Source organism: Arvicanthis niloticus, chromosome 17 (assembly GCF_011762505.2).
Source record: "Arvicanthis niloticus isolate mArvNil1 chromosome 17, mArvNil1.pat.X, whole genome shotgun sequence".
Taxonomy (NCBI): domain Eukaryota; kingdom Metazoa; phylum Chordata; class Mammalia; order Rodentia; family Muridae; genus Arvicanthis; species Arvicanthis niloticus.
This window is the reverse complement of record NC_047674.1, coordinates 18,895,456-18,921,668: the sequence shown is the minus strand read 5'-3', so window position 1 is coordinate 18,921,668 and position 26,213 is coordinate 18,895,456. Positions and strand designations below refer to the sequence as shown.

At 40.7% G+C, this 26,213-nt stretch overlaps 1 protein-coding gene across 1 annotated transcript in view; it reads left to right on the top strand.

Annotated features, from left to right (window-relative positions):
- The window catches only part of Psmd1 (proteasome 26S subunit, non-ATPase 1), a 72,330-nt gene extending 46,492 nt beyond the window's left edge, over positions 1-25,838 (top strand). The window contains exons 17-25 of the mRNA XM_034521448.2: positions 1,803-1,917; positions 4,912-5,028; positions 13,866-13,968; positions 15,524-15,693; positions 17,939-18,031; positions 19,512-19,598; positions 20,630-20,776; positions 24,299-24,453; positions 25,619-25,838. Coding sequence (XP_034377339.1) covers positions 1,803-1,917; positions 4,912-5,028; positions 13,866-13,968; positions 15,524-15,693; positions 17,939-18,031; positions 19,512-19,598; positions 20,630-20,776; positions 24,299-24,445 — 979 coding nt within the window. The 3' untranslated portion in view covers positions 24,446-24,453; positions 25,619-25,838. The remainder of the gene's footprint in view (positions 1-1,802; positions 1,918-4,911; positions 5,029-13,865; positions 13,969-15,523; positions 15,694-17,938; positions 18,032-19,511; positions 19,599-20,629; positions 20,777-24,298; positions 24,454-25,618) is intronic.
- The last annotated feature ends 375 nt before the right edge of the window (positions 25,839-26,213 follow it).

The following is a 26,213-nucleotide window of genomic DNA, read 5'->3' as shown; positions in this document are numbered from 1 at the left end:
ACCTAGCAAATCCAGCTTGTTTAATAACTATTTTGAAAGGACCTTTGACTGTTACACTGTCTTTTAAAATAGAGATGCAACTATAGCAAGTTAGCACACAGCTTCCTGATTCTGATCCAAAGCCAATTTCTGGTTTCGCATCTATAGTTCAACGGTGTCAGCATACTGACACATCAGCTCTCTCTAGCATGTCTAAAAGGGAACAGATAATATTTTGTGGATAAAGGCCCAGTACGATTCAGAGATTACCTTCCTGATGATAAATAACTGCCCTAGAATTGGAACCCAGATCTTTCTGACTCTAAGCCTATGTTCCCTCTATCTCAATGAACTAAACACAAATAAATAAAATAAAGTTGACAGAAACTAGTGAGAGGTGATCAGGGCCTGAAACAAAGCCATGAGAGTGGAAATAAGAGTTTTGGGTTTCCCTTGATTTACTGACAGATGAACTGTGGATTCTGGAGGAATGGAGAGAATAGAATTATGTAGCTGAATGGTCATGATGAGAGAAATGCCGGAAGGGAGGGAGTTCTGGGTCTGTATGTCAACTCAGGTGTCAGTGATGTGTTTGGTTAAAAACATCCAGCTGGCCTTTCAATTCTATTCCAGATGGTGCTTAGATTGTAGGGCGTACAAGGACTGTTCAGGAGCTCGTATTCCTATGCATTGTGCTAAGCCTCTGATCTGGCACTTACCTAGTGATAATTATAAACTTGTAACTATCAGAGAAGTATCATGAGATTTATACCTTCAAATTTTCTTTTGTGATGACCCTGCCAAGAACTGTTTCTGTCTGTGCACATGTATTACTAGATTTTCGTGAAGGGGAAAAACTCCATATTCTGAAAGCCTCTTGATCTGTTAATATGTTATAATATAGTAGTTGTAGAAAATACTCAGTAAAGACATAGAGACAGAATGTTGACGCAAGGAAGTTCATATGTATAATTTATGGTTAGATGATGTCAGTGATTTGTATGCATGCCCTTGCTGAGTTCTTGCTCTGTGAAAGGTTTGTACAAATAGTAACATTGGCTGGAAACATTGGCTGATGACTGTCGGCTGAAAACAAGGAACTTTTCATTAAAATAAAAGAATCTGAATTTTGTTACTTATTTTAGTGTGTAATCCTCATCCCCAGTTCTTCATGTAGCTCTGGCTAGCCTGAAACTTGACATTTAGACCAGGCTGGTCTCAAACTCACAGGTATCCTCTGCACCGAGCACTGGAATTAGATGATTCATCTTTTGTGTTGTCCTGGAAACATCTAAAAGACTGTGTAAATGCCTTGTAATCTGTAACAAAATGCATAGTGCCCAGAAAGTAGGAAAGTGCATCCAGAGGAATGTGCTCCATGTGACTGATGAGTGTCCACTTTGTGGGCACTAGGAGATGACCAGCATGCAGTGGGCTTGCTTGAGAAGTCTCTGTTATGGTCCTTTTTCTCTGCTTTTTTTTTTTTTTTCCTACATTTTTCTAAATGTAGAAAATATATTTCTACTATCAATAGAATTCTGTGGGTATCACCACTTGTGTCTCTTGATGGCTTTGACTTTCCTGTGTAGTACAGACTGTGCTCAAGTGATGACCATCCTGTATCTGTTTCACTACTGCTTGGGTTACAGGTCTGTGCTAATGCACCTCTCAGTGGGAGATTTTTGGTTCTACAACTTATTTGTTAAGTATTATGTTGTTTCCTATATCTCAGAAACAGCAACAAAAACTTCTTAAAAATTCCTCCATTTTGGTTATAACATGTTACCTATAACACTCTCTTCTTTTTCTTTATTTCCTATCAGGACGCCCGAACAGTGTCCAAGTGTGGTTTCTTTGTTGTCAGAGAGTTATAACCCTCATGTGCGCTATGGAGCTGCAATGGCCCTGGGAATCTGCTGTGCTGGTACAGGAAACAAGGTATAGCCTCACCAGTGGGGTCACTTCTTTCCTGACACCAGGTTTTTCTGTTGGAGAAAAGTGTAAAACAACTGTGAAAATACAGGTTCAGTGTGATCCCTAAAACTGAGCTTGGAGTTCAGGGCTTCACAGTGCTCCCCCACGTTCCTGTGCTGCAGTGTCTGAAGACAAACTAAAAACAAACTGATATACATGGCTAACCATTGTGAACTGCTCTGTCATTATGTGGTTATTCTCATTGTTTAATTACTACTATAGACACAATGATCACTGTCTAAAGCCACCCAAAATCAAAAGACTCTTTTTTTATTATTTTTAATTGTATGTATGTGTGTATGCCTGTGTGTGGATATGTTTGCTTGTGGAAGCCAGAGGTGTCAGATCTCTCAGAAGATATAGTTACAGATGGTTGTGTACATAACCCTTAACCACTGAGCTCTCTAGCCCCTAAAAATGTTACAGCTGTGTGTGTGTGTGTGTGTGTGTGTGTGTGTGTGTTTTATGCGCACACGTGCAGGAATTAATTCTCATTTTCTCCTTCCATTAATGGATTGTGGGGATCAAACTCAGGTCATTAGGCAACAAATGCTTTTACCCACTGGGCCCTGATGGAACATATAATCTTGATTCACAGCATTGATACAATTATTATACTCTGCCTTGAATAGCACACGTGCATACATCTTGGGCACCTTGGATGGAACTTTCTTTACACTCAACGAATGTATATGTTTTTGTGCTAGAAAGAGACATTGTTTAGTCTGTTAAAAGATTTTTTTATTTTATATGTTTTGCCTGTGTGTTAGTCTATATGCCACCCACATGCAGTACTTGCAGAAGCCAGAAAGGGGCATTGGGTTTCTTGGAGCTAGAATAACAGTTCAACTGTTAGCTGTGTGAGGGTGCTGGAATTGAACCCCATCTAGTATACTTAACCACCAAACCATCTCTCCAGCCCTAAACTTTATCTCATATTGATTATTAATTAGCTTGACTTTTTCCTCTGATAAATATTAGATACAGCACCCTCCCACCTCACCCAGCACCTCCAGCGCCACTGGCCAGCATATCCAACACACATCACTGATACTCACCTTGCAAACACAGAAATATCATTTAATGGGGAAAAAAAAGGCTCTGAATTTCCTTTGGGTCAGCAAGATAGCTCAACAGGTCAAGCAAGGTACTTGCTACCAAGCCTGGCAGCCTGAGTTCAGCCTTTCTGACCTACATGGTAGAAATAGGATGAGTCCCCACAGGTTGTGTTCCCTGTGCACACTGTGGCAGTCACACCCACACAAACTCAGGTACGCACCATACATTAATAAATTAATCTTTTTAAAGAATTTTTCAGAGATAATTCATTTTCTCCTAGTATTTTATCCCAGTCTAGTCTGCCCTGCTTTTCCAGTCTCTCCTTCCCTCCCTCCCTTTCTAGGCAGAGTCCTGCCATATTTCTTATGCTGCCCTTGAACTCAGAATCTTCCCACCTTAGCTTCTCAGATGCTACAATTACAAGATTATATCACCACAACCAGCTTCCTGTTCCTTTTTTATAAGCACTTACTCCTACCTCACATGTTTTTGTAACTATTTAACTTAATCTCTATGTCCCAGCCGCTGAAACATAAGATTCCTGTGAACAAAATGTTCACTGCTAGAGCAAGCAATTGTACTTGGCATTTGATTTATTAGGAACCAGATTTCTTATGTAAACATCTGTGAAGCCAGCCGTGGTAGCACTTGGGAGGTAGAGGCAGGTAGATCTTCATGAATTCGAACCCAAGCTCCAGGCCAGCAAGGACTACACAGTGAGACCCTGTCCAAAAAAAAAAGAGGAGGAGGAGGAAGAAGAAGCAACATGTATCAGAGCCTGAAAAGATGGCTCCATGGTTAAGAACACATACTAACTACTCCTGGAGTGAACCATAACTTGGTTCCCAGCACCTACACCAAGTAGCTCACATTCACCTTTTTTTTTTCCATTGTTTGTTTGTTTTTCAGGATAGGAACTTGCTCTGTTACTAGGTTAGCCTCAAACTTACAGAGACACTCCTGCCTCTGCCTCCAAGTGCTGGGATTAAAGGCATGTGCCACCTCCCGCTCGGCAACACAACCATCTTTTAATTCCAGCTCCAGGAGATCCCACACCTTCCTCTGGCCTTCAAGGGTACCTGAATTCATGTGTACATACCCACCCCTGCCTTAATCTTTTGAAAACATGTATCATTTTTGTTAGAGAGATCAGGTATATATAAGAATTTCCTTTGTTATAGGTGGGAGGGAATGCATGCCTGCCACAGCATATATGTCAAGGTCAGAGGATGGCTTGTAGGAGTCAGTTTTCTCTATGTGTAGGTCCAGAGACTCAAACTCAGACTGTCAGACTTAGTAGCAGGCTCCTTACCTGCTGAGCTATCTCACGATAGCCTCTTTTTCTAGTTCACATTGGTTCTGTAAACAAAGGAAGGATAGGGTTGATATTTTGCTAGGTATTTTTTCTCTTGGGCTTTTAATTTACATTTATGTCAGCTCTCATAAGTTAAATACAAATTGGATCTTTCTCTTTCCATATTATTCTAAATTTAATATGGTATCTAGGGGCAGATGTTCTTTGAAGCAAAGCATCTGACAAGTTAATACAATGAAAGATTTTTATTATTCATACTAAATAAGTCTGCTTTATTTCTAAGTAATTTGTATAACCCAGGTATCTGTACACAGCTGAAAGAGAGTATTTAAGAACTATAGCTGGGCAGTGGTGGCCCATGCCTTTAATTCCAGCACTCAGTAGGCAGAGGCCAGCCTGGTCTACAGAGCTAGTTCTAGGACAGCCAAAGCTACACAGAGAAACTCTGTCTTGAAAAAAAACAATAAAATAAAATAAAATAAACATTGCCCTCATCTGAAATATACCTTTGACAGTGAGTGATCTGAAGGTGCAGCCATCTCAACTAAGTTAAAGTTTTGTCTTTTTGTTTGTTATGCTTTCAGGAAGCAATTAATTTACTAGAGCCAATGACCAACGACCCTGTGAACTACGTGAGGCAAGGGGCTCTGATAGCTTCAGCTCTCATCATGATCCAACAGACTGAAATCACGTGTCCAAAGGTGAGCAAAGAAGCTCGAGGAGAGAGCTCGGTTTGGGTTTTTCTATAATAATTTACCTTAGTGACTAAAAAGAAAAATAGCACATTTGAGGGCGGCAGACTGGGACTGTTGTAATTATGTCATTTTCCTTGGTGTATGTTTTATAAATTTAAGGTCACTTTGTTAACTTAAGTATACAACATACTTAAGAAATTATAACTCAAAAGCCAGGTATAGTGGCACATGTTTTTAATCCCAGCACTTAGGAGACATGGGCAGGCAGATTTCTGAGAGTTCAAGGCCAGCCTGGTCTATAGATCAAGTTCCAGGATAGCCAGGACTACACAGGAAAGCCCTGTCCTTTGTTGTTGTTGTTGTTGTTCTTCTTCTTCTTCTTCTTCTTTTTAAGAAATTATAACTTATAAGGTAAAATAAGAAAATTAGCTCTTTTGTTTGTTTTGGTGTTTTGTTTTTGCCTCTCTGTGTGCTTTTAAATAGATGGCAGCAGGACTGATTTGCTACTCTGTTAGAGACTGAAAATTCAAAGTCTGACTTTCTGCTTTTTGAGGCAATGAAACCTTCTACAGTCGATTTATGTGTACCTCAGTCATTTAAAAATTGCATCTACATTCTTACCCTCCTAGGCAATCCTGGACAGGGTGTCAGTGGCTCAGGAAGTCCTGTTAATAACTAATTCCTTTCAGTTTTAGATGTCAGATTCCATGACATCTCATTGACATGACATTTCATGACCTCTGATCATGAGTCCTCTAAGCAGTCCCTCTGAATCCTCTCTCTGGATCTATACACTAAGGGAGAAAGATGGCCCAGCTCTCCTCAAGGAGTCGCCTTCATACATCTTCCATGGACCGCACCTCCTCTGGATTAACTGTAACAGAGTTTGAGGCACTTATTTAAAACTTCCCTCATAACAATGTCTTGTACCTCATACTAGTCTTTACTGTGCAATGCAAGTGGACACAGCCAGACATCTTGTTTTGTTGAAAACAGAAAGTACATATATTTTATTTGTGTATTCTGAGATTATCCTGCTTGTGTTCAGTAGAAGAGTGAACCACCAGCAGTGTACAAGTGGTGGGTACCTGAAATCTCAGCTTCTCAGGAGACTCTCAAGTTTCAGCACTGTCTTGGCAACAGGAGATTTCAAGGCAGGCATGGAAAACTTAGTAAGGCCCATCTCAATATTAAATGAGGCTAGGCAGTGTGGTTCATTGGTTATATCCCTTGGTTTAATCTCCAGGACTGAAAAAAAGAAAGAAAGAAAAATACTTAGCCTATGCCTATACCATTGTACTTAGATTTTTAGAGTGTTTAGCAGCCTTGAATTAGTTACGCTGATATCTGAGAAGCATTTAAAAACAAAATATTACTAGCAGGAAAAAAAGTTCATGCCAGCAAATGCATATAGTCCCAGCACCGAAGAGACTAAGGCAGGAGGGTCACCAGTTCAAGGCCAGCCTGAACTACATAGTTAAACTTTGTCTTTTTTAAAAAAATAATAATAAAAATTAAAAAAAAAAATAGAAGGAAAGGAAAAGACAAGGCCATTGGCCTGTCTTCTGCCTCAGCCACAGACAGAGAACACCTTTATTTTAAGCAGAGGAGACTTGGGAAAGAGGAGCACAGCTGCCCCACTGTGCGTAGGTTTTCTGCTCAGACAGCTGTCTGACAGACCTCACTTTCTGAGCAGTCACAGTCATTGTCTCATTGCCCAGAGCTTCTCTCTCAAAATCATTTTCAGGGTTTCTAAAAGTTGTATTATTGCACTATAATCTGACTCCTCATCCTGTTTTTTCCCAAGAATTGCTTAATATACTATGTCTTCTAGAACATAAACATCTTTGCAAACACAGACCACATTTCTTGGTGCTTTTAAATATAGCAGCTCTCATATGAGCTTTTATTTCTGCTTTTGATGTTGCACCGAGCCTTTGGAAGTTACCCAGCTGAGCAGTGTCGTTAAAGAATGAACTACCTCAAATAGCCATATAAATATTTATTCACTTGGACCTCACATATGGCTTTCACATTTCACATTGTCAACTAGATGAACGTTTAGCCATCCTCATATCCTGGCTATAGAATTCCAGTGATTAAACCAAGGGCTGGGAAGATAGCCAGCTCATCAGGTAGACCGTTAGCTTCATAATAATGGAGGCCTGGGTTCAGACCCCAGCACCCGTGTGAAAGTGACACACGGACACAAATGCACTTGTAACTTCAGCACTGTGAGAAACAGACACAGGAGGATCTCTGGGGATTACAGCTGCCAGCCTGGATCCAGGTTCAGTGAGAGACCCTGTCTGAAGGGAACCAGGCAGAAAGTGATATAGTGGGACTCTGGCACTCTTCCCAAGCCTCCATGCATATGTGTGGGCATACCACATGTATATACAGCCTACACACAATAAAGTACTTAATTAAAATGAAACTGCTATGGCAGTGCCTGCTTTTAATCCCAGGACTTCAAGGCCAGCCTACATCAGTAATTCTAAGGCTATTCTGGCTTACTTGAGACCCTATATAAACAAAGAAAGAAAAATTTTCAGAGCTAAGCATGGTGGCACACGCCTTTAATCTTAGCACTTGAGAGGCAGAAGTTTGAGTTTGAGGCCAGCCTGGTCCACAGAACAAGTTCTAGGAGAGCTGGGGTTACACAGAGAAACCCTATCTCAAAAAATGAACAAAAAGAAATAATTTTAGGGTTTTTTAGTAGTCATAACCTCAAACTAACAGTGGCAGAATCCTTTTGAGGTAGAATGGCTAAACTGTAGTCTTTTTTTTGTTTTTGTTGTTGTTTGTTTTATTTATTTACTCTTAAGAAATATCATATTTAGAAAGACAAGGTACAGCAATTTAAATAATTGGTTTTCTTTTAAATAATTGCAAGTTATGATCTTGAATGGAGTCTTAATAATATGAACAAATAAAGTACTCTCCTATCTTCAGGTTGTATAAGAATAATGACTACTAATTAAGAATGTTGAAATAGCACTGGCAAGATGGCTCTGTGGGTGAAGACACCTGCCAGCAGCCTGAGAGCTGAGTTCCCACATGGTGGGGGGACAACAACTCCTGCAAGTGGCCCTGTGATTTCCACATGTACATTGTAGCATTTGTGCACCCACAAACATATAGATACATAAAACAAATACTATGTGATAAAAGTACATTTTAAAAATAAAATAAAAAACTCTTAAATTGAAATGTGCATATAGCTGGTAGCTCTGCAGTTAATATAAGTTGGCTATGAAATGTAAATGTTTCCATGCCAACTACAAAAGCAGAGCTATGTTGATAATATCTATTTTTAAAGAGAACAAAATAAATCCTCAGAGTCTTACATTTTCAAGTCAATACTTGAAATTAGTGAAAATAGCTCAAAAGCAAGCATCAAGGCATTAAGAATTATCTCCTGGGGCTGGAGAGGAGGCTCAGTGGTTAAGAGCACTGGCTGTTCCTCCAGAGGATCCAGGTTCAATTCCTAGCACCCACATGGCAGCTCATAACCACTCCAGTCCCAGGGTTTCAACATCCTCTTCAGGCTTTCTTGAGTACCAGGCATACACATGGTTCAGAGATTTATACATAAAAATAATTAAAAGAAGAATTACAGCCCTTCCTCAAAGGAATGCAAAAGAAAATGACCTTGGCTATTTTGTAAGGTTCATAGTGGAAATCAGACTGTTTGTGTAGTATTACGCCCTAACACTTAGCCTGCACATTGTTCCCTTGGTTTAATTAATACCCGTATGGTTTTGCCTTGTTTCTATCAGTTTCTCACAAACATAAACCCCAGATCATAGACATGTTTCTGTATTAGAAACACACAATTTAGAAAGTCTTGAGTGTCACACTTAACCTTTTAATGGGTTCTTGGAGCTGTTTTCTCTCAAAAACCTAACTCTTCTCCTCATGAATCATCTATTTTGTCTTGTTAAATGAAATTCACCATGAGAAGTTTATTTGAACGTTTACATAGTAAATATAGTATCTAAACATCAGATGAAAAGTTACACTATAAGAATAAGTTCTCAGGGCTAGAGTGGGGATAGCTTTCCCATTAACAGTGCTGGCTGCTCCAGCAGAGGATTCAAATTTGATTCCCAGCAGACACATCAGGCAGCTCACTAGCCTCTAACTCCAGCATATGCAAAATGAAAACTTTTACATTTAGAACTAATAATAATGAAACTGGTGCTCTTTGCCTTATGTCATTTAACATGTAACATGGTGAAAAAACCTCATCCAACCTCTGACAAGTACTTGTTTTAGAAATGGGATCATGTTAAACTTCTTAGTTCTAAAATAAAATACAGTTTAGATAGATTAGGCTTTTGTTGGCTATCATGATTCATCAGAAGTGAATCTGAAGAACTGTAATCTTTTCCCTTGATCATACAGCGTTCCCCCTTCCAGAAGTATAAGATTTGCATTCAGAACATGATAAATATCTTAAATGCATAACTTTATGCCGGAGAGATAGAGAGATGGCTTAGCATGTACAGGCAGTTATCACCAAGCCTGGTAACTTGAATTTGAGCCCTCAAACCCTCACTCTCAAAAGTTGTTCTCTTGACATCTACAGACACACACACACACAGAGTGTTCTTTCTAGAACTGTTTTGTCTTTTTTAATGTGAGTTTTAAGAACATAGAACTTAGATTCTTATTTCTATAGATAAAATATATTTTTAAGCTGAAATTCTAAGCATGGGTTTTATAAGCTATTTAAGATATAAGACACTATTGTAGCCAGGCAGTGGTGCGAATGCCTTCAGTCCCAACAATCTGGAGTCAGAGGAGGTGGATCTCTGAGTGCAAGGTCACCCTGGTCTATAGAACAAGTTTCAGGACAGCCTGTCTTGAAAAGCAAAATAGAGGAGGGGGGATTATGTTGTTAAAATACTAATAAATTCAGGATGAAAATTTAAAATGTGTGATATTGTGATAACAAGTTGCATTAGTCATTTTTGCATGGCTGTGAACAAAGTAGCTCATGGAAACCATCTAGGTTCGTGGTTTGAGGGATTTTAATTTATCATAGCAAAAAAGACATGGCAGAGTGGCTCTTTCAAGACAGCTCTTTCATGTCTTGGGAGAGGGTGTGGCTGTTTGCATAGCAATGGACCAAGAAGCAGACAGATCAGAACCAGGGGTATCACCCAGTGTGTCTCAACCTATGGATCAGGACATGCTATATATCAGATATTACATTACCATTCATAACAGTAACAAAATTACACTTATGAAGTAGCAACAAAATAATTTTATGATTGGGGGTCACCACAACATAAAGAACTGTATTAAAGTGTTTCAGCATTAGGAAGGCAGAGAACCACTGCTATAACCTTCAAAGCCTACTTCCTAGTAACCTTTTTTAACCATCTAGGACCCACGTCTTTAAGGTTCCACAGCCACAGAAAGCATCACCACATGTGACCAAACATGAGCACTGGAGACATTTCAGGCTTAAACTATCACAGTGAGATCATGAAATTATCAGGAAGAATACCATAAAAGAAAAATAAGGTGTTTTTTATTTTGGGTATGTGAAATTTGAAGTAATAGCAAGTCATTTGGAAAGAAAAATAGGAGTGTATGGGGCAAACTGAACAGAGGTGTGTAAGAACTAGACATAAAGCAATTAACTCAGTAGCCCTTTACAGTTACAAAATTCAGGAAGGTCTGAAAATTTACAGGTTTGCTTTTAAGGACATAGCTGACTAAAATCTGACCTAGTAATGCATCACTTACTATGATTATCCATGTGTTTGCTACTTCAGAATTACTAATTCGGCTGGGCAGTGGTGGCACATGCCTTTAATCCCAGCACTTGAGGGGGCAGAGGCAGGAGGATTTCTGAGTTCAAGGACAGCCTGGTCTACAGAATGAGTTCCAGGACAGCCGGGGCTACACAGAGAAACCCTGTCTCGAAAAAGAAAAAAAGAATTACTAATTCGATTATGGAATATTGTTGCATACCCCACCAGAAATACAAAGTGTGTATGTCATGTCAGCTTTTAAAAATATATGTGTGGGTATTTTGCCTATATGTAAGTGTGTAACATACGGTGCCTGATACCTGCAGAGGCCAGGAAAGGGTCAGATCCCCCAGAACTGGAGTTGCAGACAGTTGTGAGCTGCCTGTGGGTGCTGGAAATCAAATCCAGGTCCTCTGGAAAAGCAGCCACTGCTCTTCACCCTAAGCCATCACTCCAGCCATCGTGTTCGTTTTTTAAATCTGAATTCCAGATACATCTGGCCTGAAGGACTTTCTTCATGGAAGGATTACAGTTGTATAGTTGATGTTCTAAAGACAGATGTCATGTCAATGATAAAATTCAAACTTCCAGCCGGGCGGTGGTGGCGCACGTCTTTAATCCCAGTACTTAGGAGGCAAAGGCAGGCAGATTTCTGAGTTCAAGGCCAGCCTGGTCTACAGAGTGAGTTCCAGGATAGCCAGGGCTACACAGAGAAACCCTGTCTCGAAAAAAAAAAAAAAACAACAACAACAAAAAAAAAAACAAAACAAAAAAAAAAATTCAAACTTCCAGACTGGTTCCCAGTATGCAGATACTTGCTTAGCCAGAATGAAGTTGGAAGGCGGGAAAGGAGTGTGCTCTACAGAAGTCACTCCAGAGAACTCTGTTCCTTTCTGAGTTTTCTCTATTAGTATAAGGTATAAAGTGCAGAACATGATCAACTTTTTAAATGCATGATTTTAGAAAGGGTAGATTTTAGAGTCTCATGTAGATCACAGAATAACCTAAATTTGGAGAAGGCTGTTTGCTCCCCGTGTAGTTGAGCCTGGCTTCCTCTCTCAAGAGACGAGGTTGTAAGTGTGTGCCTCTTTGCCTGGCCATGGCGCCATCAGATTCTGAACTGTGAAGTTAGAAAACCATGGTCTTCACCCTGATCACCACTCATGGTAATCAGCAGATGTATGTGTGTTAGCATCTGTGAAGCAGAGAGTAGACTAGAGGATCACTTGCCTTTCAAATTTAGTCCACTGTCTGCTCTACTTACACAATGACTACTTATAAGAAGTATAAGAATGAACATTAAGAAAGTGTTAGGAAAATAAAAGTGATGAATGAAATTTTACTGTTAAAAATCCATCTCTCAATTTCTCATTGGATGCTTTTCTATTGTTTTAGATATGGTTATATATTTAAATTCTCCTTTGTAATGCACATACAGTGTTTTGTCTTTATTTTTATAAGTTCATGGGATTTTTTTAAAACTTTAAACATAAAATTTCCATCCTTTATAAGGTAATATAAGTATTCATCTAAAATATCTAAAATAAGGTCAGAATCAAAGGAAGTTGACCTGCTGAGCCAGAGTAAGAACATTAAACCTTAGGATATTTAAAATTAGTTATGAACTCAGCGATTTAATCATGCTGGATTTTATAGTTTTTAAAGTGGTAAGACTGGAAGGGTGTGACTTAATAGTGATTGTATGTATCATATTTGCCCACTGCAGTTTGTTGTTGCCTGGGAATAAAACTGAGAGCCATTTTTTTAGGAATACTGTTTTATTAGCAGTATATAAATGGCAGAGCTAATAGTCTAGAGGGTAGTAAAGTTTTGCCCCTATATGACATCTGTGCCTACTGAAGTATGCCACGCCCCTTTTGTGACCATGATTACTTCAGGTTGTCTTTAGAACATGGATGAGGTAAATGTTATAATCCTCAAGGAAAGGGAGAAGAAACTAAAGCTCAGAAAAGCTAGTAGGAGCCAGATGTGGTGATAAATACCTATGGTCCCAGCTACGAAGGAGGCTTCAGCAAAAGGATTGTTTTGGGCTCAGAAGTTTGAGACCTAGGCCACCCTACAAGAAGTTTCATCTAAAAAGAAAAGGGCCATAGGACAGACAGACAGACAGTAATTTATCCAAATATCTTCTAAGAGCAGAGATAGTCATATGCCCAGGCTGTCTGATTCTGTTACTCTGCCACAGTATCTATCACACTATACACTTCAGACCAATACAGAGAACAGATTCTGAAAGAATGTGTGCTAAACTCATTGTATTAGGAAACTCAAATCTGGTGTTTTCTGCTTTTGGCAGATTTGGGGAGCTCCATGATCATGTGCTTCTTGACCAAGCAGACTTCTTCCTGAGTGCCTACCATTTGAAAGCACTGTCGGGAAAACAAGGAAGTGTAAGCCGTGGAAGAAGCATAAGATAGGGCCCATCTCCACCCAACAGTTAAAGAAGCCACTTTATTCGTTACAAACATTTTAGAAGCATTTTTATGTGAAAATAATATATCATAATTTCAGGAAACCTCTAAAGCATACAAAATTACTGGTTATTTCATCCTAAATTGAATCACAATTGATTCTGAGCAAGTCTTTAGAAACTGATGTTCATTCAGAATGCACATCTTTAATGTTTGTGAATACACTCGCTCAGGCTGGGTGAAGGGTAGTTTACTTAAGGTAGAACCGAACGACTGTGCCTGTTAGGAAATCTGCTCAGTTGACAGTAAGCAGCATAGCTGTAGTTCAAAGTGCAGCAAAAGCCGTAGTGTTTGCTGGGACTGTTTGGGACTGCTGACTACCTGGTGCAGAATGAAATCTTGTTCAGCATTCCCTTGAGTCTGAATCATCCACTGAAAACAGCTAGTGCTCCCACACCAGGAAGTCAGAACACTGATTTCAAGCACAGAACTGTTCTGCCTTCACATCTGCTCTGTCTCCTTCTTCTAAATGCCTTGCAATTGAGAACTGGGTCTCAACACCATTAGTTCAGTTCATTGGGTGTTCTTTAATGGCACAACAAATGCACAGAGACTATAATTATTCTTCTTGCTTCTTCAGGTGAATCAGTTCCGGCAGCTGTATTCCAAAGTCATCAATGACAAGCATGATGATGTCATGGCCAAATTTGGCGCTATTCTGGCCCAAGGCATACTGGATGCAGGTAAATGTTCTTAGGTCTTCCAGATGCATTGTGCAAATCTAATGATACAGCTAATCCGATGCTCTGTGTGACATCATGGAAGTTGAGTCTGAAGCAAATTATTCCAGAGTAAAATTTGAGAAGAGTGTGTGTGGGTTACAGAGATAGTTTTCAGTTATTCAAGCACAAAGTATATGTTTGAGAGCTACTGCTTCCCTGGACTCAGACACACCCTGTCCCCTCTTGCCTCCCTGCTGAAAACTGAACAGGACATTACCTGTCGAGTGTGAGTGTAATTATACTGCTGAGTAACTAACTACACAGCACCTGGGGACAGTGTTTCTTCATGTAGCTCTGGCTGTCCTAGAACTAGCTCTGTAGACCAGGCTGGCCTCAGACTCACAGAGATCTGTCTGCCTCTGCCTCCTGATTGCTGGGATTAAAGGTGTGCATCACCACTGCCCGGCAGCATCACCCCTTTTTATGATTTATTCTGAAACATGTTCCATTAGTTTTCCCAGTTGGCCCTTAACTTACTGTCCTATTGTCTCAACAAGTAGCTAAAAGAAGCGTACAGCACCATGCTCAGCAGATCCTAATCTTTTTATAACAGTTCTGTGAGCTCCAGTTCTTTTCTCTCTTTGTTCCTCTTTCTTGTTTTGTAATGTCTACCTGATAGTGTTGGAAGGATTAGATATATTGGAGAGATATTAGAAGTTCTATTCACTTAGTAAAGTGCCCAGGGAGTTTCAGCTGGGATTTTTGTTTGTTTGGGAATGGGGGAGGGGGGTTACTCTGTAGTCCAGGCTAGCCTCAGATTCAAGCCAGTTTTCCTATCTGAGCCTCCAAGCACTGGGATCACAGGTAGTCACAGGCCACTATGTCTGGCTAAGGTCCAACTCTTTAGTTGATGATTGGATCTTCAGTCAAATTCGGTGGCATTCAAGCTGGATTTTTCTCTGCTTCCCAGAGGGATAGTCTAGAGACTGTGGCAAGAGGCAGAACATACTGGGTTTTTAACCATTCACCCTCTGACAGTACAAACTTCTGATCAGAGTCAGCTGATTACATTGTTTATCTTATTCTTCCTCAGAAGACATGTTGAGTTAGGAATTAAATAGCTTTCCTTTTGTGAGGCTGAAGAGATGGCTCAGTGGCTAAGAGCACTTTCTCTTGCAGAAGACCCAAGTAACAGTTCCCCTACCCACGTCAAGTGGGTCGAGACCACATGGAGTTTGAGTTTCAAGGGTTCAACGCCCTCTTCTTCCTTTGTAGACATCAGGCACCCACATGGTATATATACATACATGTAGGCAAAACACTCATATACATAAAATAGATCACTGGGTACCCTAGTACACGTCTTTAACCCCAATACTCTGGAGGAAGAGGCAGATCTCTGAGGGTTCAAGGTCACCTGGTCTACATGGTAAGTTACAGCCAGAGCTAATTAATGAAACCCTAATCAAAATAAATAATTAAATAAACCACCAGCTACTTACCTAGTGCCATACCTAGAAATGCTTATTGACATCTTAATGGGTCACTCTGCTCATGGGTTTTTCTCTTTCTGCAGGTGGTCATAATGTCACAATCTCCTTACAGTCCAGGACTGGGCATACTCATATGCCTTCTGTGGTTGGCGTCCTTGTCTTTACCCAGTTCTGGTTCTGGTTTCCCCTTTCACACTTCCTGTCATTGGCTTATACTCCTACCTGTGTCATTGGCCTTAACAAGGATTTAAAGGTATGTCTATGAGTCCTGAGCACTGTGGGATATTCTTATCGTAGATGACCATATTCCCTTTCAATTTGAGTTAGTCCTTAGCCCTTACAGAATAGAGTATGTCTGTGGATGTTTTATAAATAATCTTTTCTTACTAGCTGTGTAGTACTGGACACATCTTTTGAGAAGGAATGATGGGGTAGGGTGTTTAATACAAATTATGAAGAGATTTTATAAGTCATTTTGTGTATTTGGAGGGGGTGGCTTGGTTTTCATTTTGCAACAGGATCTCACTATGTAGCACTGACTAGCCTAGATTCACTATTATAGACCAGGCTGACCTTGAACTCACAGAGACCTGCCTACCTTTGCCTCCAGACTTGGATTAAAGGCATGTGCTACCATTTTTGGTTTGGGAGGCAGAGAGTCATTCTATATACTTGTGATCTCTGAACACGGGATCCCCCTACCTTAACCTCCAGAGTGCTGGAATTCCAGGCTTGTGCCACCATGCTAGGCCACTTTAATCCAAAGGCTGCAAGAGCTGGTGAAAGCTTTTAAGAGGGTAATGACAGTTTTTCCTGAAGAGGATCATTCTGATGTCAGTAGAAACGTGGGCAGTGCTATTGCACTAATCTGGACAAGAAAGAATGAGGACTCAGACTAACTAATTACTGAGGGATAAAGTGTGAGACAGTGCCCACCTCAGTCATGTACTTCAGGGTCTCCACAACCAGCACACCAGCAGGGTTATGATCCATGGGAAGAAAGAATGCAGTTCAGTTCAGCACACTTTAGCAGCCAGTACTGGGTCAAACATGGAGATTCTGACCCCAAGTTGTTTGCTTTAGGCATATTTAAGCATAGCTTAGTTTGGTGAAAATTTTCCTGGTGATAATTAACTCAATTCCATGTGTACAACAAAGCTTAAGACATTAACTACATTATAAACTCTTTGTAAAGTACATATTTTGCATAAACATATGTTCTGTAGATTGAGAAAAATATATGTTCTATAGATTGAGCTCATGCGTGATAAAGGTCTGAGAGAGGATCGGCTGTAGTCTCCAGCCACACATAGCGCAGAGCTCGGCGCCCAGGCGGGAAACAGATTGTACACCTCTCTTTCTCCTTTTGAAGAGACAGCTCTTCAAACATACTTAACATTTCTGTTTCCTCTAGTGTTTATCTGTGTGCACAACGACCTCCATGCCTGCTTAACAAAGAATTGTTAGTATAAGGAACAGTACCACAGGAAGATATCCCTTCAGTAGTAACAGAAACCAAGACCACCAGTGAGGGGTCAGGGAGGCCGACGGAACAAACTGATCACAGAGGTGAAGAGCTTCAGCTGCTCCGTGCCCTGTCATCCCAGTGTTTAGTCACATTTCTAACGGGGTTGTAGTTAGGGCTCTCTCAGTCCTGTGGCCTGATGAGTTGTCTTGTTCTCCTTGAAGGTTAAAGGCTTTTCAAGCTTTAAATACCTCTTACATTCGGTCATCACTGTTGTTAAAATGTTTTGTTTAAGTTTTCAGAATGGAAAAATTTTAAGCTCAAATTTGTCTTAATTAAGAATTTTACTATTAAAACTGCTGACAGTTATAAATATTTAGCGTCTTTATTTCTCAAAACAACAATATTTTGTTTTCCTAATCCCTAATATTTAACATTATCATTAAACCTTCTATATAATCTTTAGAGGCTTACAATCTACCAAGCAATTTTATAATGTTTTCGTTTTTCACAATGAAAGTGGATAGAGAAGATAAGTTCCCATCTTAGCAAATATGGTGCTTATTACCATTTTTTATCAATGCAAATTAGGAAAGTAAAGAAAGATTCAGGCTAGACAGCAGGTTTGTTCTAAATAATACAAAGTGTATACAGACTATAAGTTGTCAGTGTGGTATGATGAGTGGTCATGGGAGTTCAGAAGGGGTATATAACTCTTCACAAAGGGGCTACCAGTTGTCCCTGCGCTCACAGCGTGAGTAGGACCTAACACACTGACACCAGTGGTTTGTGAGGAAACAAAGAAAATGATGCTTGTTCAGTGGCAGAACTTTGGGATCTGTAGGGAACTAAGTACCAGCATTAACTCACGGTGCTCTTCATAGAATGCTAACATGGAACAGTTCTGTTGTTGAACATTTTACTTGTATGGGAACTTTCCATCTCTCTCTGCCTGTTTGCTTGTTATAAACAGAATACATAAATCTTGATGTTATTTCCATGGAAAGAACAAAAGAGTGTTTTATTTCTTCAGATGCCGAAGGTTCAATATAAATCAAATTGTAAACCATCCACATTTGCTTATCCTGCCCCTCTGGAAGTACCAAAAGAAAAAGAAAAGGAAAAGGTACGTTCTTTGGGTCTTTAACATTTGTTCTTCTTGGAGAAGCTGCTAACTGTCAAGGTGATGCCGCTTTGAAATGTAGTTGGTTGGCTGGTTGGTTGGAGTAGAGTCTCACTGTAGAGTCTTGGCTAACCTAGTACTAGATAGTATTATCAGACTGACCTCAAACTCATAGGGTCCACCTAACTCTGCCTTCAGGTACAAAGATTAAGGATATGTACCATCATGCTGCACAGCTTTCATTATGTGAATGTGGGGGTATTCATGTGAGTGTGGGCTGTAGGGGCTAGAGACATTCTCGGAGCTGGAGTTACAAGCTGTTGTGAGCTGCCGGACATGGGTCCTGAGGACCAGAGCTCCTAACCATCAAGCTATCTGTCCAACCCTGTTCTGCCTTGTTGATGTGTGTGTGTGTGTGTGTGTGTGTGTGTGTGTGTGTCCAGAAGAGGACATCTGTTTATAGAAACACTTGTGGTGACAGCTAACATTTGATTTAAGTAGAAAGTTTACTTTCTACTTTTCCTTTTCCTGTCTTGGTATCCCAGCCCTATGGCCCAGGAGTTCTAGTGTGTGAGTCCTGAAAGTCTGCTCTGCTCTGTCAGAACCGCTTACACTAAAACTGCTGCTGTTTTCAAATGCAATCTCAGTGTGTAACTTTTCCCCAAAGCTGCAAAGCTATATTATTTCTTTTATCTGGCGTACATTTAAGGACATTTTTATTGAATACACTACCAATGAGGCTACAGTAAAAATGTTTATATACATACCTGTGTTCTTATGCAAGTGTGTCAGTTAGAATAGTAGATGTGGAATTATGTAGTCAAAAGTAATTCGTGTTATTTCTTTCCAGATATTACCTAGTTTGCCTTTTGAAAATGGCTAAAAACTAACTTCAACAGTTTTTTAGCACATTCACTAATACATAATAAAGAGTAATGAATGTGTTTACAGAACTGTACTGGCTGTGGTGTTCTACTCAATAAAACAAGCAACCCTTTCACGTTGCTTATGTGGAGAAAACATTTTACCCCATTTTCAAAGTCTTGTTTCACCTTTAATTTCAAGTGAGATCCATCAAGGAAGACCACACCTAGCTAACTTCACTCATTGTGTATTACCATTACAAGACATCCAGCTGTGAAGACATCTCTATGACGGAGAATTTTCCAGTGCTTTTCCCATAAAGCCAAAAAGAACATAGCACTCAAGTCTATGTCTCAGAAGTAAATGATAGCAAATTCACATTCCAGGCAGATCAGAAAACATCGGTTGTTTTGGACACGGCCCCAGTAGCTAAGCATGGTAGTAGCAGCATGTATGTACCTTGACATCCTGCTTGCTTTCCCTTGACTTCCCAGTGGATTCGTTGTGTACAGTTCCTGACAGGAGTCAGGGACATGCTGTGGGACGGTTCTCTTGGGCTCCTTTCTTAGTACGTAGGTAAGAGATTTTAACAGTCTTATACCATTTTAACTGTCTCCAGGTTTCCACCGCTGTGTTGTCTATTACTGCCAAAGCTAAAAAAAAAGAAAAAGAAAAAGAAAAAAAGGAGGAGGAGAAGATGGAGGTGGTAGGTATACCTCAGTGGTCATGTGGGTTAATGCCTGTTGTTGTCCAGATTCCTTACACACTGTTGTACTTTGCTCTTAGCTTTTTCAGTTAGTTATTCTGTTTCCAGCATATAGAATCATACCATTATATTTAAAAGAGACTCTAGAAAACCACGTCTGTATTAGTTTTTCTTGTTGCTTGGACAGAATACCTACTGGAAGCATCTTTAGAGAAAAGAGAATTTGGGCTCATGGTTATAAGGGATACAGTCTGTCATAGCAGGAAAGTCACAATGTCTAGAGCTGCATCTTTGACAGTGGGACCTTGCAGAATGGCTTGCTCATTCCTTGGTCAGGAAGCAAAGAGTGCAGACTGGCTACACAGCTACTCTACATCCCTCTGGCCATTCCTTCAACCAGTTAGGCCCTGTCCAGAAGGTTCCCAGATGTTCACATACATGAACTTACAGAGGGAATTTCACATGTACATTTGTGAGAAGATAGGGTACAGAACAGGAATGATTTCATAGAGAAAGTTAGAACTAAAGTAGGCTTTGAAAACAGTTCTGAGCCAGGCAGTGGTGGCGCACACCTTTAATCCCAGCACTTGGGAGGCAGAGGCAGGCAGATTTCTGAGTTCGAGGGCAGCCTGGTCTACAGAGTGAGTTCCAGGACAGCCAGGGCTACACAGAGAAACCCTGTCTCGAAAAACGAAAAGAAAAGAAAAGAAAAGAAAAGAGAAGAAAAGAAAAACAAGGGAACGGTTCTGAGTAGACACTGACTTGATGAGGAAAGGCTTTCGGGAAGGTGGATGATGGTCCAACCATTTAAGTAGACTCTTCTGATCTCTTCTGGTAGAAAACCCTTCTCATCCTCTAAAATGATTTGTACCATTCTCATCCCTAAGTAGAGCTGGGTGTCATTCTAGCTGTGCTTTTATTGTGCCTGCCACTACCTTTTGTACCTGACAGTGTTCTATAAACTTAGCAGACAGACTCAAGTGATGTGGGACAGAAGTGATTCCTTATTGATTGCATTTCTCCTATCCTAGGATGAAGCAGAGAAGAAGGAAGAGAAAGAGAAGAAAAAAGAACCTGAACCAAACTTCCAGCTGTTGGATAATCCAGCACGAGTTATGCCTGCCCAGCTGAAGGTCTTAAGTATGACAGAGACCTGCAGATACCAGCCTTTCAAACCAGTAAGTTACCCATCTTAGCTGTATTTGCCTTTGGGGCATTAATCTGTAATACTAGGTAAGATTGACAGAAGAGGATAAATTCCCAAAGTATTTTAGAGCAAAGTCACTAGTACTTTAAAAAAAGTGGGGGGAATGGGGGGGCTGTTAGCAAAAACAAGCGTGATCTCCTCAGCTTCATACAGATTGCTCAAGAGTCTCTTTTCTCTAATTCTTGAGAACTGTTTTCCCTCTTCTGTCTTAGATATGGGCACATGACTACACACTGGGTTGAATGTTTCTCTCTTTCCTCCATATGTGAAATAGGAAGTATCTCCTTAACTAACGGGCACAGATCAAAGAAGCTAATATGCAAGCATTGGGAACAAGACCTGGTCCTGCCAATACGTGATCATCATCATAATTACACTATTGTCCTAAACACATTGAGTTTTAAAATTTAAAAAGGGATCTTTGTGATATTCAATTAATCCCAAGACAGAATCTTTCTCATTAGAAACAAGTGTATATTAGTTATCTTTTCATTACTGTGGCAGAATACCAGACTGAATCAGCTCAGGGAGGACTTTATTCATGTTTGATCTTTCTTTCCAGTGTTTTATTGTTTTATTTTTGGTGGTGTTTTGTTTTTTTGTTTGTTTGTTTTGAGACAAGATCTTAGTCCACTCTGGCATAGAACTTATTTTGCAGCCCAGACTGGCCTTGAACCAACGGGCAGTCCTCACTAGGGCTCCTGAGTGCTGAGATTATAGACATGAACCTATAAGCTACTCCTGATCCAGTTTTTTAAATCTAGAAAGCTGAAGACTTACCAGTCCATCCCATGCAGTACTCCAGATAGTGAGTCTGTTTGAAATATCATAGATGAGATTTCTGGATCTTCATATGGAAGCAAGTTTATTTTTCAATTAACTAAATGACAGATTAGAAGCTACTCTTGTTTCAGTTGTGAGCCAAGGTGTTCCTAACTAGGTTATAGCTTACAGAAGCAAAGGCAAGAAATGGAAATTGCTGTGTGTGGTAGTTTCAAGCTGAGGGTGGGCATACGTGTGTTTATATCTTGGCTCTTTTGTTTAATCATGTGACTAAGTAATTTTCTTGCATTTCACTTTTGTAACTATAAACTGAGTACAGTAACTCCCTCTACTCTAGAGATACTATGACAAAGGACGTTTCCAGGTCAGTTCCTGCTTGATATTCTTTTCATAGGTGCAAGATTTCTTCAGGTTGATGTCGGTGATCACAATCTTAGCAGAGGTGACTATACACCTCTTACTACATTATGCACACCTCTTAATACATTGTGAATGTATTAAGTTTATACATTAAAGGAGTGCATTTTATATTATGTGAATTCTTTCTCATCTTAATGAAAGACCACTCCTTCTTATGTATATTGAAGAAAGATATTGGCCATTAACCCACCAATACTCTTAATGGCAATGTTCCTCAGGAAGAAGCTTAGTGCCTTATTCCTCTAATCCCAGCACTTGGGATACTGAGGCAGGTGGGTCTCTGTGAGTTGAGTCTAAACTACAGGCCAGCCAAGGATGCATGTCTTGTCTCAGTGCTCCTCTCAAGAAACACTGTGATAACGCCTCTACTCTGCTTCAGCAAGAAGTCACCATCTTAGACTTCTAATAGCCTTTAGACAGCAGGATATCTTCTCCTTAGCAGATGGACTTTTGCACAGCATGGGAAGCATTAATCAATGTGGCTAAGCTATGGTGCTGCACATGCAAATGAGATCACTTCATTTCTGACAAGCATACAGTAAAAGTCAGAACGCATAGCTCCAGGTTTCCAGAAACCTGGAAGTTGTCCTCTGAATGTGGACACTTTATTCTGCATGGAAGCTCCTCTTTATTGCTCCACTAAAAGGTTCACATAAACTTTCAGGCTATGGAGGACAGGGACAGTGACCGTATTCTCTGTTGTGAACCTGCACTGTGCCTCAACGCTTTGGGGCTAAGTGCTCTGGTCAAGAGAGAGGTTGGGGCTCTTGGGGCAGGAGACGCAAAGAATGGAGACAAGACAGAGGCTCTGATCAAGTCTCAAGTCTCTTTTATTGAAGGGAATTCTGAGGTATTTATATGCTTTTGCCACGTGCCTTGTAGGCGCGTGGATACCACGTGCCTTGCAGGTGTTGATATGACGTAAGCCTTACAGGCGTCTATAACGTGGATAGCACGTGCACCGTGCGCCTTGCAGGCTTGGATACCACGTGCACCTTACAGGCATGTATGGCCTGGATAGCACATGGACAGCACGTGAACCGCATGCCTTGCAGGCGTGGCTACCACGTGCACCTTGCAGCTGGGGGCAGTAAAGAGCAACACGAAATATGTGGGATATCAGAGTGTGTTTCAGCTGTTTTAGGCTATTGAAAATCAAATCTCTTATCAGGGTATATGGTTCCAGATGGCTGCAAAGATAATCTAGCCGCTTTCTGCTAAAAGTCAGCTCCCAACAATTCTCTGTTGTTCCTGGGCTGTTGGTAGTCAAGGCAGAGTCATTCCATTGAGTGCATCCTTTTCAAGAAAACTTTACAGGAGAGAGTTGTAGATTCTTTCATATAAATGCATGTGTTAGATGGGGGAATGGTCTAGAAATGCTTGAAGGCACAGCAGCTTTATAGTGCACCAGGGCAGAATCTCAATGAGTAAAATCAGATTAGGTTCAACTGCAGAGATACTTAACCCATGTGAGTCATGTCACTAATGACCTGTGCTTCTTCCCATCCCAGTAATATGCTTTGTAGAAGTATGCTTTTTCCAGATGTGCCTTGCCACTGTTGGCTGATTTAATTACAGAGAGCAACTTTCCATTTCCGTTGACACAGGCATGCAAATAGAATAAGATTAGTACGCCAGAGATGGTGTTTGGTGTTTGAATTTACCATCAGCTAATAGACTGAGAGGGGCCTTAATAGAATTGCTGCTACAGTCTACTTTCCTTTGGCTTTGCATCTGTTGTTTTCATTGCTTACATTATAATGTTTTCTAGATTATAGTTAGAACACTCATATGTCTGTCGTATTTATTATTTTCTCTGACATTCTGGAATTGCTGAAGAGAAAAAAATATGGCCCTTTATTTGTAGATTTTCATGAATGTCACAAATACAGACTAGAGTGCTTCAAAAACTAATGCAGGGCTGGAAAGTTGGTTCAGCCATTAAAGGCTAGGAGCACAACAGAAACTAATAATACACTCATATCAAAGGTCTAGAGGTATTTGACAGAGGACTCAGGTCCTGTTCCCCAAACCCACATAGTAGCTCAAAACTGTAGCTGTAGTTCCAGAGCATCCAGTGCCCTCTTCTGGTCTCCCCAGGCATTACACACACATGGTGCGCAGGTATTCCTACAGACAAAATACCTATACGCATACATTTTCTGCTAGTATAATTAATTCTCCCTCATCCTTTTCCTTGCACATCAAGTGTTGAGGGTTCACTTTGCTCTAGAGAGCAAAGCATCGTGACATGTGAGTGCAGCTAATTTTGTTTCTTGTCTGTGTGCAGCTCTCCATTGGGGGCATAATAATTCTGAAAGACACCAGCGAAGACATTGAAGAACTCGTGGAACCTGTGGCAGCACATGGCCCAAAAATTGAGGAGGAAGAGCAAGAGCCAGAGCCCCCAGAGCCATTTGAGTATATTGATGACTAAGGGCCAGGGTGAGTACTCATCGTCTCTTCTGCAGGAAGCATCTGTCAGTGCTTACAGGTGTTTATGAGAGCAGGAGTGTCTCACCTCTCCTGCTTGTATTTGCTCTAGTCTACCCAAACAGCGTTAAAATTTAACCTTTCTCATATGCATGTCTTCTTTTCCGAGTGACTGGTCTGCAGACCGTTTTATAAGTCCATACGTGGGGAGCTGGCCCCAGAGGGAACGTCTCGCTGATTTTTCACAAGTCATCTATCTATCTATCTACCTTTCTTTCTTTCTTTCCTTCCTTCCTTCCTTCCTTCCTTCCTTCCTTCCTTCCTTCCGCCTGCCTTCCTTCCTTCCTTCCTTCTTTCCTTCCTTTTCTTCTTTTTTTAAGATTTATTTTTATGTGCATTGGTGTCCTGCCTGCATATCTGCATGAGGGCGCCAGATCCTCTAGAACTGGAGTTACAGACAGTTGTGAGCTTGCTGCCATGTGGGTGCTGGGAATGGAACTCAGGTCCTCTGGAAGCCAGTGCTCTTAACCACTCAACTATCTCTCCAGCCCCAAGAAAGTCTTCTTAAAATTAATTAAACAAGTGCATGATGTGAAACTCTCAGAGAATTAATAAAACTGTTACTCTCAGCAACACACACAGACAACATACAAGTTGCAAATCTAGCATACCCTGATTAGCAGTTAAAGACCAGCCCTGCCACTGATTGTGTGAGGTAATCCTGCCTTGGAGAGTGGATCTTGGAGAGTAGAAGGTGTGTCCTGAGTGCTCTCTTGTCCTGAATGCTCTGCCTTGCATTGCTGTGATCTCTCAGCCTCAGCTTCGCCTACAGCATGCATGTGCTGTGCTCTCTCAGTCTGTACCACACTACTGACTCATGGTGGCTCTTCCGGCCTCTCCTGCTGCCTCACTGCGCACTGCTACCAACCTGAGCGTGCAGTTCAAGGTAGAGTGACTGCAAAGTACATAGCTAGAAGCTGGACTCTTGGAAGTTTTTTAAAGGATGAAATTGAAATACTTGATTTGTTAGGAATTCAGAGATTAACTATAGTAATAAATTGGCATAACCGGCCTGCAGATGCCGAGCAGGAACTAGGTTTAGATTTCATGTAGTAATTTTTAAAAAAAGTTTGTGAGTAAAGGACAATGCCAGCTTCTGACACTTGGGCTTTTCCAGGACCTCGCCTGCTCAGCTGGAGATGACTGTCCTGGTGCACACTGAAACATCCTGAGGGAACCCACACTGAGACCTGCTCGGTCCACGCCATTGCCTACGCTGACATAAAGAACCTGTGTCCCGAGTCTTTGGTTGAGAAGAAGATATACGACTGTTCAGTGTTCTCTTTCACAGAATTTGGTTTTCAAATAAATATATTAAAATCTCCACATTGACAAGACTTTAGTTGATTTGTTCTTCTTGTTGTTTTGTTTTCTTATGGCTCTGTCGCAAGGCTGATAATCCTGATGGCACCTGCCTGTAACCCAGTACTCAGGGAGCTGAAGCACGAGAGCTTTCATTCTTTGACTTAAATTTAGGAGATTGTTTTGGAGGATTCTTTATGGCAGTGCTGGAGATTGAATCCAGGGTTTTCTGCATGCTGGGCAAGTGTTGTCCCACTGAGCTATGAGCTATATCCCCAGCCCAAAAGACAGCCTCAAAATCTGGAGGGAAATGAAGAAGTAATTCTAGAGAGGTCAGCCCTGATGTCCAGTTTAAAGGTTACTGATTGCCAAGCACGGTTCCACACAGTTAATTTCATTGTCTCCCCTCC